Below are 15740 nucleotides of genomic sequence, written 5' to 3' on the forward strand. Positions count from 1 at the left end.
TGTCCACGGGACAAGGGGCTGGGCACTTGGGGGCTGCCCAGAGGACTCGGGGTTGTGGGGTGGACTATATCGCTAATCTGCAAAAGGACAGTCGAGCTTGAAAGGTGAGTACTTGTGTTGCTTGTGCCTAGTGGAGTCAGGGAGCTGACTCCTGGCAGGCACAGACAAGACTTCCTCATGCTAAGGGCATGTGGTAGTGAGACTCACAACCTGGGTAGTCCAGGGAAGCATCCTAGAACGATACCAGGGAAGATCTTTTGTGTTAAAACAAGCCCAACATTTTAAAAACCATTCCTTTACTTGCTAGCCTTGGCTTTTGTTCTTCAGTATCCTATTTTTCCTCCGGATATTTCCAGACAATGCCTAATTATGCCTCTTCTTCCAATGTCTCTATTTCAATTTTTTGTGACCTAACAAAGATTGAATTATTTACCTTGAAAGCAAATTGTTTTAAATATTTTAAAAGCTCCTTAAAAATCTAATATTTTATGATCTTCTCCAGGATTTTTCCATGTCGTGCACAGCCATCAGACTACGTCAATTTATAGATCCTACACCCTACCTCCCTCCAGGGTAAAGTATCTGGACACAGAAAAGTCACATGTGCAAAAACATCAGGATGTCAGTGATCAACCATGGGTAGGGTTGCCAACCCTCCCGGATTGTCCTGGAGTCTCCCGGAATCAACCTCAATCTCCCCGTGGCTATTCAAATCAATCCAGGAGATTTTAATAGGCCAAAAGTCCGGTCAGCGGCACAGCGGGGCTAAGGCAGGCTCCCTACCTGCCCTGGCTCCACGCAGCTCCCAGAAGTGGCTGGCATGTCTGGCTCCTAAGTGTAGGATGGCCAGGGGGTCTCCGTGCACTGCCCCCACCCCAAGCACCATCTCCACATGGCCAGGAATTGCAACCAATGGGAGCTGTGGGGGTGGTGCCTGCAGGCGTGGTGCCTGCAGGCGTGGTGCCTGCAGGCAGGGGCAGCGCACAGACCTGCCCGGCCGCCCCTCTACCTAGGAGTCAGAGGGATGTGCCGGTCACTTCTGGCAGCAGCCAGAGGTAAGCGCCACCCGCCCGGAGCCCGAACCTCCTCCTGCACCCCAACCCCCTGCCCCATCCTAGAGCCCCCTCCCAAACTTCCTCCCAGAGCCTGCACCCCCACCCACATCCCAACTCCCTGCCCCAGCCCGGTGTCGGTGGGGGAGAGTGAGTGATGGAGAGATGGGGATGGAGTGAACAGGGGTGTCTCTTCAGAGAAGGGGCAGGCAGGGGTGTGACCTCAGGGAGGGGGGCAGGGCAAGGGTGATTGGGCTTGTGCAATTAGACAGTTGGCAACCCTAACAATGGTACAAATATTCTGTTTAAAATATCTGTCTTGTGGTTTAGGAAAGGATCTTTGTCAAAATAGCTTGCCCAACACACATTTTACAAGTAAAAGCATTGAGTCTGTTTGCAAGTTAAATACTGTATCTGCAGATTTTTAGTTTTAAGCCATTAATTTCAGTGTGAGTTTCACAAGTAACAAATTCTATTATATTCCTTCAAGTATGTTCCTAAATACAGTCCGTACGTGCAATGCACGATCAAAACTGTCCTTGTTTAGAATTACTCAGTCTTGGATTCATCTGCCAAGCAGACTACTCCCACCTCCTTTATGTCCTGTCTGGAATTAAACATACAAGGAATCAACACCACCAGCTAACAGGGTGGGACCATGGAATCCAGTCATTCTGTTATGATCTGCATATAGAAAAATGTTACTTTATCTTGGGTAAAACTTGCCAAGCATTGATATTTTTTTAATACAAAATGTCGTTCTTTTCTTCCCCTCGCCTATTCTACTCCCCACCCTCTCTATTCTTACCAGCCACTATGGGCAACCTTTTCAAAAGCATCTATTGGGTTGACCTCACCCAGCTACATTAAGGTAAAAACTACCTGTTTGTTGTCTCCACTAGCATTTTATAGTGAGATAATTAACAAAAGTTAGCTATCCTGCTGGTGGGGGAACCACACACACTTTCTGGCAGAAGAGATTTGCAATGTTGGTGTAGTCATGTTGGTCCCAGGATATTAGTGAGATAAGGTAGGTGAGGTAATGCCTTTTATTGGACCAGCTTCTGTTGGTGAGAGAGACAAGCTTTTGAGCTTCACGGAGCTTTTACAGGTCTGAGAAAAGTACTCAGTGTCTCAGCTAAATACAAGGTGGAACAGATTAAGTGAAACACATCTTTCAAGATCCATGGGTCCTACACATGCCTATCACAACATGTGGTGTATCTCATCTTGGGCACGACATGCCCAAGTTATAAGTATGTGGGTGAAACAAGACAATTGCTACGTTCTCAAATGACACACACACACACAGGGCTGCTGGAACAATTTGTATAGTGGGGGTGCTGAGAGCCTGTATATGATGGAAATCACTTCAAGCAATGGGGTGCTGCTGCACCCCCAGCAGCTCTTGTTCCAGCACCTATGCGCACACTGAAAAATGACCAGACAAAAACACGATCCCCTGTGGATGAACACTTTTTTCCCCACAAAGTAATCACTCTATATCTGACCCCTTGGATACTCCTTCTCAAAGGAAACCTGCACAACACCCACAAAAGATGAGCCCAGGAGGCTTAAATTCAGAACTTTGCCAAACACTAAAAATCATGGACTCCAAGGCACTGGATTTATGGCTTATTACCACAATCTGCAATCCTCCTTTGTCCTACAACTGCAGAAGTGTTAATTGCCCACATCATTTTGAATGGTCTCTTGCATCTTGTATTAACTCCTTACACTTAACAATCTGTTCAACCTTCTGTTTAGCTGTGACACTCCAAGCTTGAAGAGCTCTGTGTAAGCTTGAAGGCTGCTTTCACCAAAAAGATTACCCACCTTGTCTCACAATTAGTTATTAACAACTTAGGTACCTTTGAAAATTTTACCTTGTCCCCACTGCACCTCAAGTCAAACCCTGTCCTGATTCAGCTTCCGTGTTTCCAGCCACTCCCATATCATAAGTCCTGCAGTTACTCTACATACTACCTTTTGTGCTACAAGATGGGATAAAGCAGTTTGCAAACTGATTCAGTTTATGCTTTATTTCCTAATGAAATGTAATGTGTGGGGCAGAATGTCTGCTGATAGCTTTCATTGTTGTAACTCTCAGGTCAAGAAATTCTGTCTCTAATAAAAACAACAGGAGTCTGGTGGCATCTGTTAGTCTTTAAGGTGCCACCAGACTTCTTGTTGTTTTTGTAGATACAGATTAACACGGCTACCCCCGATACTTGTCTCTTTAATATGTTTCTTATATCTACTCTCCTGCCTGCAACGTCACTTATTTTGTGTGTTATTTACTAGCACTATTATTCGTCAAGGAAAGGACATTCAAGGGTTCTATCCTGGGCAACTAGGACGGGTACATAAGGCATGCATGCCTGAAATAGCTCCAGGGTAAGAGAATAGCTTTATACAACTTTTCCTAAGAGAACCTTATTCTGAAATTCTTATCATTTTAAGTTCACTATGGGGAGTGGTAGTCCCTTCCTGTGGTGCCCTGCAGATATTCCTTTTCAACCTTGACATGTGAGAATAAGGAGAACCCAGGACGAGAGGAAATGGTCTATGGGTCAAAGCACAGGAGGAAGAGGGGGGGAGAGAGAGTGAGTGTGTGTTCGTTAGTTCATAACTAGTGTTTGGGAATCCTGAATGAAAGTTGCTAGAAAGTACAGGTGATTCTTCATTTTACCAGCACTTTTAATCCTTAGCTTCTCAACTGAGATTGCTAACCAGGGTACTAAACAAAGCAGAATTTTTTATTGAAGTACAACAGGTTTTTTTACAGCAGAATTAATGAATGCACTGGTTAACTGCAATATTCGCAGACCCAGTCCCTAGTTTCAAAAGTGTGGTGAAGCCAATTGAACAATACTAAATTATGAAGGCTTTACTGTATGTAGTCAAGCTGTTAATACCTATTAGATTATAACTGCATTATACTGAGTGCTCTATTTCAGCAGGAGATTAGAAAGAACATTTATGTTGGCTACCCTTATGGTTAGTCAGTGCTAGTCACATACCATGTGTCAGCATGAGATTACAAAACTATTTATGCCTTTCATTTAGACCTTTCATAAAACTGCACCCAGCTCCAGTGCAGCATGAAGTTGAAACTCAGTACCAACATGACTTTGATAATTTAACTCTTCAGGGGCATGTCCTTTTTCAAGGGACAATGAAGAAGGCAATGAATGACTGGTACAAGCAAACCACATACAAAGAAGAATTTGCACTGCCATTTTACAATATGGGTAAGTAGGCTTTACTAGCAATGTAAATCTTGTCTTTTGCTAGGAAGACTCACCCACGTCTATAGCCCTTAGAAAATGTTTAATATATTCAAATGGATTAACTAATCCTTACAGCATCCCTGTGAGAGAAAAGTGTTGTCCCCATTTTATGATCGGGAAAAACTTAGATGTCCTGTCTACACTAGGTAAAGAAGAGACAAAATGTATGTCCTGTTCCAAAGAGGTAGGCAGAAGGCAACCAATGAACTGGAACACGGCAAATCACATGTATAGATTTCAATCTGTATACAGCAGCTGCTAAAATGCACTCCAATTAGATGTAACAAACAGTTCAATTTTAGGTTTCTAAGTTATTCGAAGTAACCACATTACTAAGACACACTTGATCTGATCTAGTCCACTTAAAGCGGTGTAATATGCAACCTATGAGCATGTTGATTCATTCTGGGATATCTGACAGAAGACAAGAGACATTTCAAATACTGAGAGTCCTGTACTGAATTTAGCAAGTACAAAGCAGTTGGTCACACTTCCAGTCTGTGTGTAGTAGTTATATTTTTTTTTAAATTTAATCTTTATTTGTATTATCATGGCACTGAGAAACCCTAGTCATGGACCAGGACCCTGTTATGCTAGGTACTGTAAAAACCCAGAACAAAAAGACAGTCCCTGACCCAAAGAACCTACGATCTAAGTGTAACAGACAAGTGCTGGAAACTGATAGAACCAGGGGGAATACAAGGGAACAATAATGCAATATTGATCTGCATGACAGGAATGGTCTCAGTGGCCTAGCCCTTGTCAAGTTTTTGGTAGGCTTCATAGCAAAGGAGAGTGTTAAGGAGGGTTTTGAGGGAGTTAGCTTTGTGGCTGTATATGAGGAGCTTCTCCCAACTATGAGGGGCAGCCTGGGAGAAAGCTTTCCAGTTTAAGGTGGTTTTTTTGTTTGTTTTTTTGTCCAACTTTATTATGCATTAAATGTGGTTAATTTGGTTTAGAATTATGGATAAATAACTAACTATACCCCAAAGCCAGTATTGGGGAACATTCTGGCATGAAAACAACTTAAGTATCCTGGGAAAGACACTTACTATTACTCTTTTTAGAAAGGAGCTATGAGATTGAAGGTCCCCTCTTGTGGTACAGACCAGCTCCCATAGGAAGGAAAACTCCCCCCCCCCCCCCAACAGACAACCTCTAAAGGGTGCTTTTGATAAGCACTGGCCAACAACTTTGAATTTGCTGTGCCTTTTGTGAGCCTCAACAGCCCAGTATCGTGGCCCAGTTCTGATTTGGATAATTGTTGTTTCAATTTGAATTCCAGCTGCAGAGTCACATGGAGATAATATTCTCTCTTTTGTCCTACATGATTCCTAACAAAGTGAAACCATAAGAGCAGCCAGATAGTGCAAAGCCGCATGAAGCAGGGAGCAGTGTTAATATGGCTGATGGAAACCGGCAGCTGGCAAGTTTAAGTGGGAGCAGTAATAGCTCAGAGAATGAGGGTAGACAAGTTATCGATTTCTTCTAGCATCCACATTGTGCTATTCAAACATGATAGGAGGCATAGGCTCACACCCAAAGGCCTCCTACTGCACTCAAGTGTAGTGAAAACTCGAAGTCTGCACATGCTCTCCCTCCTTCCTTTACTCTAGGTTTTTTCTTTGATTTGATTAGAGAAAATATTACAGAAGTTGCTGACTTTCAAATCAAGGCCTTATTTTCTCCATTTTAATTATGAAAAACTGTTAAGTCCTTTTATTAAAATTTACTGGAGTATAAAAACCTCTACAGTTCCCCCCAAAGAATTTTTCTGGCTTCAGAAGAAAAAACAGACAGGACCTCTTGATACCTGCTAAAGGCCTGCACCCAAAAGCCCAATTTGTCTTCTACACCCAACAAGTTGGAATCATTCAACTTTTTTTTGCAGATAATTGGTAAAACTTCTCAGGGCAATTGTGACCTGACAAATTGATCAATGTACTCTGGTACCCTACTTCCATAAAGTGCCCACTTAATTGGCAGAAAGTGAACCCTTCCTTTTACCCTACAGTAACACCTTGCCTACTTACCAATGCTCTTGGCAAACAGTGTTGGGCTGGTGGCTGGCTTTATCATCTTCCCTTTTTTTTTTTTTTTTTAATCACATCTTCAACATCTTCCTCTTGCTGCAGCTTGCTTATTGTGGACTAACAGATTGTTTAGGAGGATTTCCCCCACTGGAGTAGGCTAGTTGAGGGGAGAACAGCAGCATAAAGATGCAGAGAAGAGTGGTGTGTGTGGTTTTTAAAGGAACGTTGCGTGATCCTCCCTGTACTTAAACATATCACTGCAAATATGCTGCTGTGACCAATGCTGCAGGTAGTTCCTGGAAATCTACTTTCCATTCTTGCTCTTGTGGTGTTCCTTAGTACAATTAGTCACAAGAATAGCTCATGCATATAGGGCTACAAGCATAGAAAGCAGCTTGCCAATCAAGCTGTGCAATTCTGCTTTCACAATATTCAGCTCACTTGAGAGAACAAATTCTAGCCTTGCAGTGGGACTAATGGACACCCATATCCCAAGCACTATCCACCTAAAGAATGGGAAAGAGAGCAAAAATGAATTAAAAAAATAAAAAGGCTAACCCCTCTCCCCAAAACAAACACACACATGGACAGCACAGGTCAGGCTGTGGTGACATGCTACCCCAAAAGCTCATCTTTGGGGGAGCCTCTAGGAAAAGAGGCTGGGAATCATAAGGGTAACAGGAAAGCTTTAAAAATACAGTATTCCTAAATTCAGATCACATGGATTGAGAGGAAAAATGCTCTATTTTTAATTCCAGACTGTGATGAGGATAAATACACACCAAGAACTGATCCTGGACCACTGACAATCTGGAGAAGCATTGCTGATCCAAAAAAGTAAAACCTACCTTGTGAGAGAGAAGTATTTCAGCTGAGCTTTAAGAAAATAAAAGCAACCCCTTGAAGTTAATCCCATTTACATGAGACTTTCAGAAGTCTGCCTCTGTTAAGTTGTACTGTATCATTTTACAGTGTAGTGTGTGTTGGTGATGCTGCTTGGAAACTTTAATCAAGTTTTATCTCTGAAGATATGGATTACTTTGTACAATGGAATCAACAGTTGGGAATCGATACTTAATTCCCAGTACATGTTCTTGTTAGCTGTGCATTTTGGGAATATAGTAATCTTATTTAGTTACATCAAGGGGAGAATAGTCTATCCATGGGGAGGACAATTGCAGAGACCACTCCCCAGCAACCACCCCTGGTATTAGTGGGGAGTATCCCCAGCACCCAAGGCCTCTAGGAGTCCTTCCCTGTCCCACATGGCTGTGACAAGTAACAGCACTGGCTGTGTGCTGGTGGTTGAAGAAACCTCAAAGGTTGTCTTTATTTTACAATCAGCCATTTTATTAAAAAAAATAAATTGTTCATCCACCAACGAGGGAGCTTTGTTGCAATACATGATACTCTTGAAATCTAACATTATGCCCCTACAAATTCAGCTGTTGTAAGAAGCAATGGAAAGCTTAATATAGGGCTCACTTACCCCATTCTCCTATGAAGCAGCTCAAGGGAGGGTGCCAAAGCTGCAGGAAAATAGAAGTGAACATGGGAGATCTTTTTCTACAACATTCCCACAAGAGGGGCTTTAGCAGCTGAGTTTGCTGGAGAGAAGGCCTCCAAATCCTGCCTCACCCCCACATTGCTTAGTCCAGCAGCAATCAGGGCTTTCTAGATGGATGGCTGCTCAATACAGCTCCACTGCAACCTTCTCTGGCAGCACTGGCCTGAATGCACAGAAGGAGCTAGGCACTTAAGTGTCAGTTTTGGGAACACAGAAATACACAAGTCTCCTGCTGAAATCCTCTAGGTACCTAAACTCACTTGGCCCTTAAAAAAAAAAAAACCCAAACTTTTTTTTTGGCAGTAAAAAGTCTCTAAGCATGTATCTTTCTGCCTCTGGGCATGTACACTGCTGTGTCCTTGTGTGGTCAGTTGCCTCCTCTTGTGAAATCAGTTGCAATAACATTTATGGTCTCAATTCTTCCTCCTTCCCCAAAATCAAATTCATTCAGACTAAAAACAAGTGTTTCAACTCCCACTAACTTTCACAGGATGGTTTAATTCAATCTGCAGGGCTAAAGTTTGAGTCAAGACTTCATTCCTCCACACTGCAAAAAATACTTGTATGGCAGTAAAGTTTACAGCAGTTTAAGGAGGCAAGACTTTTTGCTTCTCAAGTAAGATGAGGAAACAAGAGGCCATAGTGCAGTCTCTATTGTGAAAGTGCAACTTACAAATGTAGATTTTTATTACATAACTGCACTCAAAAATAAAACAATGCAAAACTTTAGAGCCTACTAGTCCATTCAGTCCTACTTCTTGTTCAGCCAGTCACTAAGACAAACATGTTTGTTTACATTTGCAGGAGATAATGCTGCCCGCTTCTTATTTACAATGTCACCTGAAAGTGAGAATAGGCATTCTCATGGCACTGTTGTAGCCGATGGTGCAAGGTATTTGTGCCAGATATGTTAAACATTCGTATGCCCCTTCATGTTTTGGCCACTATTGCAGGGGACATGCTTCCATGCTGAAGATGCTCATTAAAAAAGAATGTGTTAATTAAATTTGACTGAATGCCTTGGGGGAGAATTGTATGTTTCCTGCTCTGTGTTTTACCCACATTCTGCCATATATTTTATGTTATAGCAGGCTTGGATGATCCAGCACGTTTTGTTTTAAGAACGCTTTCACTGCAGATTTGACAAAACGCATGGAAGGTACCAATGTTGAGATTTCTAAAGATAGCTACAGAACTCTACTCACAATTTAAGAATTTGAAGTGCCTTCCAAAATCTGAGAGGGACGGGGTGTGGAGCATGCTTTCAAAAGTCTTAAAAGAGCAACACTCTGATGCAGAAACTACAGAACCTGAACCACCAAAAAAGAAAATCAACCTTCTGCTAGTGACATCTGACTCAAATGATGAAAATGAACATGCGTTGGACTGCACTGCTTTGGATTGTTATCGAGCAGAACCCATCATAAGCATGGACATGTTCTCTGGAATGGTGGTTGAAGCATGAAGGGACATAGGAATCTTTAGCACATCTAGCACGTAAATGTCTTCTGACACCAGCTACAACAGTGCCATGAGAATGCCTATTCTCACTTTCAGGTGACATTGTAAATAAGAAGCGGGCAGCATTATCTCCTGCAAATGTAAACAAACATGTTTGCCCTACTTCTTGTTCAGTCAGTTGCTAAGACTGAGTAGACTTGTAGGCTCTGAAGTTTCACAGTTATTTTTGAATGCAGGTTTTTTTTTTTGGTACCTAATTCTACATTTATAAGTTCAACTTTCATGATAAAGAGATCGCACTACAGTACTTAAGTGAATTGAAATAAACTAGTTTATTTTTACAGTGCAATTATAATAAAGCCAAAGTGAGCACTGCACACTTTGTATTCTGTGTTGTAATTGAAATCAATATTTGAAAACATCCAAAAATACTGATAAATGGTATTCGGTTTATTATTATTAAGCACGATTAACTTTAATCGTACGATTAATCTTTTTAATCACTTGACAGCCCTAACAGTTTTCCTTTTATAAATTTCTACAGTGCCTTTGCCTAGTTGTGTGAAGTCAAAAACAGTTCTAATCACTGACACCGAAGAAATTTAAAGTGGCACCTAAAGATTAAAACTTTAAACATATGAATAAACATGATTCCTAATTAGCAAGAGATTTACTTTACTTTAATATGCACTCAAAGTAGAAGTGTAGAAAGTTGTTTTAAAATTAATATTTAAAAAAATTAAATCAATAGTTCATAACTGTAAATGAACTTTATACAATATCAAATTTAGTTTTTTGCACATTTTCTGTAAACTTGTCTTAAGAGCCCCTTGCACACTCCCAACAACTCAAATCACAACTTTTTTTGAACAAAAACCATCTCACACGGAGTTTAGACAATGTTTATAGCATTATAAAATCATCAGAATCCCTCTTTAATCACTCACTACAACAGCAGCCATAAAGAATACAACATATTTAGGAGTACAAATAATGAGGATGTAAAACCATTTGTGCAAAACTGCATTATTTTTACTGGTTAAGATTTCAGGGAAGTAACACCGCCAGAATCATGTATACGACAATCAAGACAAAGTCAGGAAAATGATGTTACCTTCCATTTTCAAACATCAAGGATTATGTTATGAAGTAAATACTAGATGATAAAGAAAAGTCTGGTGGCACCATGTATAACAGTAATGGCAAGTGTCCTGGAGATATTGCCAGTTGGATAGAGAGCTGATATAGGTAGAGGTCAAAGTCTTTCAGGAGTAGCAATCAGTTTGGGAGACCAACTCTAGCATTTCTTTCCATGCAAGATCTATCCCTCCAACATCTTCACTTTGTAGGCTACTATAATACATGTAAGACTGCTTAGTCTTATTGAGGAGTGTGCTTTCTTCCACGCATCTGAAATCTTTAAAACATGTGGATCATTGACTCTCTGGATTTCCCTACTCCAATCCATTTAACTGCAAAAAAGGAAAGGATAACAAAATAGTTTGCACTGTTTTACCATAGAGGAATTCGAATTCAAACTCAAAGCATGACGTTCTGGTAAAGGAAAAAAAAAAAAAAGTTCTATGGCCGATGTAGAAGAATATGTTGCACTGATAGAATTGATCATTGCTATTAGAGAATGACATTTTGCATTTCTGTAGCAGCACCACATTCACAGATCCTGAAGCACTCTGAAGTGCCTGACCTTGTGCCACTGACTTCAAATAGAGAATGGCCTAAAATAATAAATTCTCAAAACCCTTCTAAAATATGAAAATATCAGTTTTACAGATGGGGAAACTAAGCATATAGAAGTTAAGTGATTTGCTGAAAGGTAACATTCTGTAACAGAACCAGGAATACAACTCCCATCTCCCAATTTCTAGTCCTATCCTTTGATCATAAAACCATCTTTTCTCAGAGTAAATAATTCAGTACTAGTTTAGGACAATATGCTGCCCTCCTTAGGCTGATTTAGTGTCTTACTTCTGAGTAAGTCCCAATGAAGTCAATAGACTACTCACAGAAGAAAATATTGGTAACTAAACATAAGGATGGCAGAACTGAATCCTTACTAGTATAATAAGAGTGACTAATCAAATATTGCATTCAGCTTTTCTGTTTTCCAAGTCCTACAAATAGGATTTTTCCTATTGCAAACAAGCGTTGTTTTTTAAAACAAACATGCAAACAGAACAGTGTGCATGTCAGTACTCAAAATCAGTTGGCAAATTATGATAACCCAGCACTGCAAATTTAGACTACACACATATACTGAAAACATTTTAGAGGTTGATCCTTTTAGATTCTGCAGCTAAAATGAGGCTCAGCATTAAAATGTCAAAGTACAAAAGAGTCACTTTAAAGCTTATTCGAGCACTCTGGGTGCTCATTAAGTTATTTTTAGCATCTGAAGGTCAAGGGAGTTAAATTTAAGTTATTTCTATTTCAGATAGGTTTCTTGAAGCAGGAAAGTTTGCTTTACTTACCAGGAATGCCAAGCTCCATTTCTATAAAGCGAACATAGTTCTGTGCATTTACAGGCAGTTCATCAAATGTTCTTGCATTTGATATGTCTGTGTCCCATCCTGGGAATGTCTCATACTGAACCTCTACTTTATTTAAGACTTCCTGGTTTGCTGAGGAAACAAAGAACAAGTACTTATACAGTGAATATTAAATTATACAGAAGTTCTGTATATTTTTACAGAACCAATCATACAGCTAGAAGTCATTTTATCAAGCATCTTGTTTTACTGATGGTGACCTCAGAAAAGGAGCTTGCTTAATATTGCCTGAGCTTGAGAAATACTGCAAGCACAATAGTGTGAAATGACCCATAGTTTAAAGGTGGTGAAATGGGAATTCTCTTAATCAGGAGTAGATTTCAATGGCTCTCCCTGATATGGAGTCAGACATTGGCCTACATTATTTTAAACCATGGGTGTCTATTGTTCAAGAATACTTAAGAGCTTATTACATAGTAGAAAGTTCTCTTATGTTGGAATCTAACCCACTCTAACACAAATTCAGATTTAATGTGCCCGCCATCCTCTATATACCAGTATTTCACAACAGCACTGGTATTAAAAACAGACTTGTATATTGTTGCAAAATGTTGGGACTTTTCCTCCACTTCGAGTGAGACACATTGCAACTGAGATCAGCTGAGGCACTTGAGCTAGTAGCCCTCTGGATTAAATGGGAGAACACTGTAGGTGAGACATTCTCAGTGAAGAGCCCTCATCTCAGAAATTCACTTACCCTATGAAGTTAAAAGAATCCAAGTCTGTTACCATTTAGAACACACTGCAACACTCCTATTTTCCATATGTGAGCCCAGCTCCAGGACCTGCTGGTATTCACCCAAGAGTTCTGAAGGAACTCAAATGTGAAATTGCAGGACTATTAACTGTCATATTAAATCAGCTTCTGTACCAAATGACAGGAGGATAGCTAATGTGACGCCAATTTTTAAAAAGGGCTCCAGAAGTGACCCTGGCAACTACAGGCCAGTAAGCCTCACTTCAGTACCAGGCAAATCGGTTGAAACTATCGTAAAGAACAAAATTGTCAGACACATAGATGAACATAATTTGTTGGGAAATAGTCAACATGGTTTTTGTAAAGGGAAATCACGCCTCACCAATCTACTAGAATTCTTTGAGGGGGTCAACAAGCATGCGGACAAAGGAGATCCAGTGGATATAGCGTATTTAGATTTTCAGAAAGCCTTTGACAAGGTCCCTCACCAAAGGCTCTTAAGCAAAATAAGCAGTCATGGGATAAGAGGGAAGGTTCTCTCATGGCTTGGTAACTGGTTAAAAGATAGGAAACAAAGGGTAGGAATAAATGGTCAGTTTTCAGAATGGAGAGAGGTAAATAGTGGTGTCCCCCAGGGATCTGTACTGGGCCCAGTCCTATTTAACATATTCATAAATGATCTGGAAAAAAGAGTAAACAGCGAGGTGGCAAAATTTGCAGATGATACAAAACTATTCAAGATAGTTATGTCCCAGGCAGACTGTGAAGAGCTACAAACGGATCTCACAAAACTGGGTGACCGGGCAACAAAATGGCAGATGAAATGTAATGTTGATAAATGCAAAGTAATGCACATTGGAAAACATAATCCTAACTATACATATACAAGAATGGGGTCTAAATTAGCTGTTACCACTCAAGAAAGATCTTGGCGTCATTATGCATAGTTCTCTGAAATCATCTTTAGTGTTATTTACTCCTTCTCATAATACAAGAACAAGGGGCCATCAAATGAAATTAATACGTAGCAGATTTAAAACAAACACAAGAAAGTATTTTTTCACGCAACGCACTGTCAACCTCTGGAACTCCTTGCCAGAGGGAGTTGTGAAAGCCAATACTATAACAGGGTTGAAAAGGGAGCTAGATAGATTCATGGAAGATAGGTCCATCAATGGCTGTTAGCCAGGATGGGCAGAAATGGTGTCCCTAGCCTCTAGTTGCCAGAAGCTGGAATTGGGTGACAGGGCATGGATCACTTGATGATAACCTGTCTGTTCATTCCCTTTGGGGCACCTGTCATTGGCCACTGACAGAGGACAGGATACTGGGCTTGATGGATCTTTGGTCTAACCCAGTATGGCCGTTCTTATGTTCCCAGGTGAATAAAGGTGCAGTGAAGTTAATGCATGTTAGGGATTTCACTTCATATTCTTATATTTTGAAATTTTATAGGAAGGTCTGGATGTCAAAATAGACCAACTTAAAAGAATTACATCATGCCTTTTGGAGAAATAAAGCACATTTTAAAGAACTGCTCATGTATTCCCAGGTTTTCAGACGAATTCAGTAAGGCCAATGCTGAGTACTTTTGAAAACCAGCCAGATCTTGACCAGACAGGACAACTGTCTTTGTCCTGTCCAAATACCAGCAAAGTTAACTAAATATACTATTTGTCAACTACATCAATGAGAACGTGCTATGGGGACAGCAACAACAACAACAACAAAAAACCCTACACTAGCTAGATGCCCTCAATAGCGCAGAATTCCTGAATAGGTAAATTTTATTAGTTTGTTACTGGCATTATTGCTTTGTTCTCTAGAAAAGGAACAGAAAATTTCTTGCCAATAATTTCCTTTCTGCTAGCAATGTCTCCCACAATTCTTGATGTCTGGCCTGCTCTCCTCTCACTGCAGCTCATGGAGGCGGATCAGAGTTTTGGACCCACATGTTCTGGCCATGCCCCCTTAGCTCCTGCTTGCCTCCTGATGAGATATTCCCCAGCTGTAAAACTTTCATAACATTATTAACAAACACTCTAGAGATAACAAAATAACTATGTACATTAGACCAAGGAAGATGGTGTTATGGTAACAATTCTGCTTAATATCTGACTCTTGACTCATGAGCCATCCATGGTGAATAGAATTGTGGGAGATGCTGCTAGCAGAAAGGAAATTATCAGTAAGACATTCTCCGTTCCGCATCCCAGCATCTCCCACAATTCCTGATGTCTGGGAAGTAGCAAGCAGTGAACAGATGTAGAGAGGGTTATAGAAAAAGGTCAGAAAAGGGAAAACTGTATCCCTACCCATCTCTAAATATTTGCTCAAAGGCCAAATCATATCCGGGCAAGCACCTACAACACTTTCCTGCTAAAGGATGCCTCTGCAGAGAATAGGATGTGCAGTGCGTGGTAAAGGTGGCAGCATTTGACCTGGTGGGCACCTTACAAATTTCCACTGTGAATTCATTACCTCTTTCTGCCTACCAGGTCATCAGGGATCACATGGAGTGTGCCCTGATTCCTTTTAGAACCAGAATCTCTGATGCCTGGTATGTTTCCACAATGCATAGTCTAACCCACCAAGCAATAGAGGACTTGGAAGCTCTGAGTCCTTGGAATTTTGACTGAAAGGATACAAACAGAACACCTGATCTCCTTGTGGACCCTGTACCTTTGAGGTAAATTTTCAGAGCCCTTTGGCCATCTAAGCTGTGCCACATCTCCTCAGTGAGATGCTGTGGCCTTGGACAGAATGAAGGTAGAATCACCTCTTGGGAAGAGTGGAAAGACCACCTCATCTTCAGGGAAAAATTCTTTCTGAGTTCTGAACACCATCTTGTCCTCATGAAAAACGCAGTAAGATTCCTGCATAGAGCGCGCTGACAGCTCCAACACTTGTCTGGCGGGCGCGATGGCTATCAGAAAGCAAGTTGTGATGGACAAATAAAATGCTGACAAATTGATGTCAAGGAAACCAAGGGACCGTTCGTCAGGGCTCTCAGTACAAGTGGCCCACTTGAGAGAAAAAAAAAAGGTCTAATTGCTGGCTTGGATAATCG

General features: G+C 40.9%; 2 protein-coding genes across 2 annotated transcripts in view; one reads left to right on the forward strand and one right to left on the reverse strand.

The window, feature by feature from the left end:
* Positions 1–511: 511 nt before the first annotated feature.
* On the forward strand, positions 512–7219 carry SPMIP3 (sperm microtubule inner protein 3). Its single transcript, XM_065400774.1, has 4 exons — positions 512–573; positions 3357–3449; positions 4122–4306; positions 7137–7219. Exons 1-4 carry the CDS (start codon positions 512–514, stop codon positions 7217–7219), a joined length of 423 nt encoding a protein of 140 aa, XP_065256846.1.
* A 2925-nt stretch (positions 7220–10144) lies between these two features.
* ADSS2 (adenylosuccinate synthase 2) overlaps positions 10145–15740 on the reverse strand; it is a 66100-nt gene continuing 60504 nt past the window's right edge. Inside the window, 2 exon segments of the mRNA XM_065400679.1 lie at positions 10145–10878; positions 11896–12045. Coding sequence (XP_065256751.1) covers positions 10826–10878; positions 11896–12045 — 203 coding nt within the window. The 3' untranslated portion in view covers positions 10145–10825.

This window comes from Emys orbicularis, chromosome 3 (genome assembly GCF_028017835.1).
Source record: "Emys orbicularis isolate rEmyOrb1 chromosome 3, rEmyOrb1.hap1, whole genome shotgun sequence".
Classification (NCBI taxonomy): Eukaryota; Metazoa; Chordata; order Testudines; family Emydidae; genus Emys; species Emys orbicularis.

What these genes read in the sequence shown, in the direction of transcription:
- SPMIP3 (XM_065400774.1), top strand. Translation starts at nt 512, where the DNA reads ATGTCGTGCACAGCCATCAGACTACGTCAATTTATAGATCCTACACCC. An exon ending in ACACCCTACCTCCCTCCAGG is followed by an intron (nt 574 to 3,356) that starts GTAAAGTATCTG and finishes GTTATTTACTAG; the next exon opens with CACTATTATTCGTCAAGGAA. An exon ending in ACTGCCATTTTACAATATGG is followed by an intron (nt 4,307 to 7,136) that starts GTAAGTAGGCTT and finishes TTTTAATTCCAG; the next exon opens with ACTGTGATGAGGATAAATAC.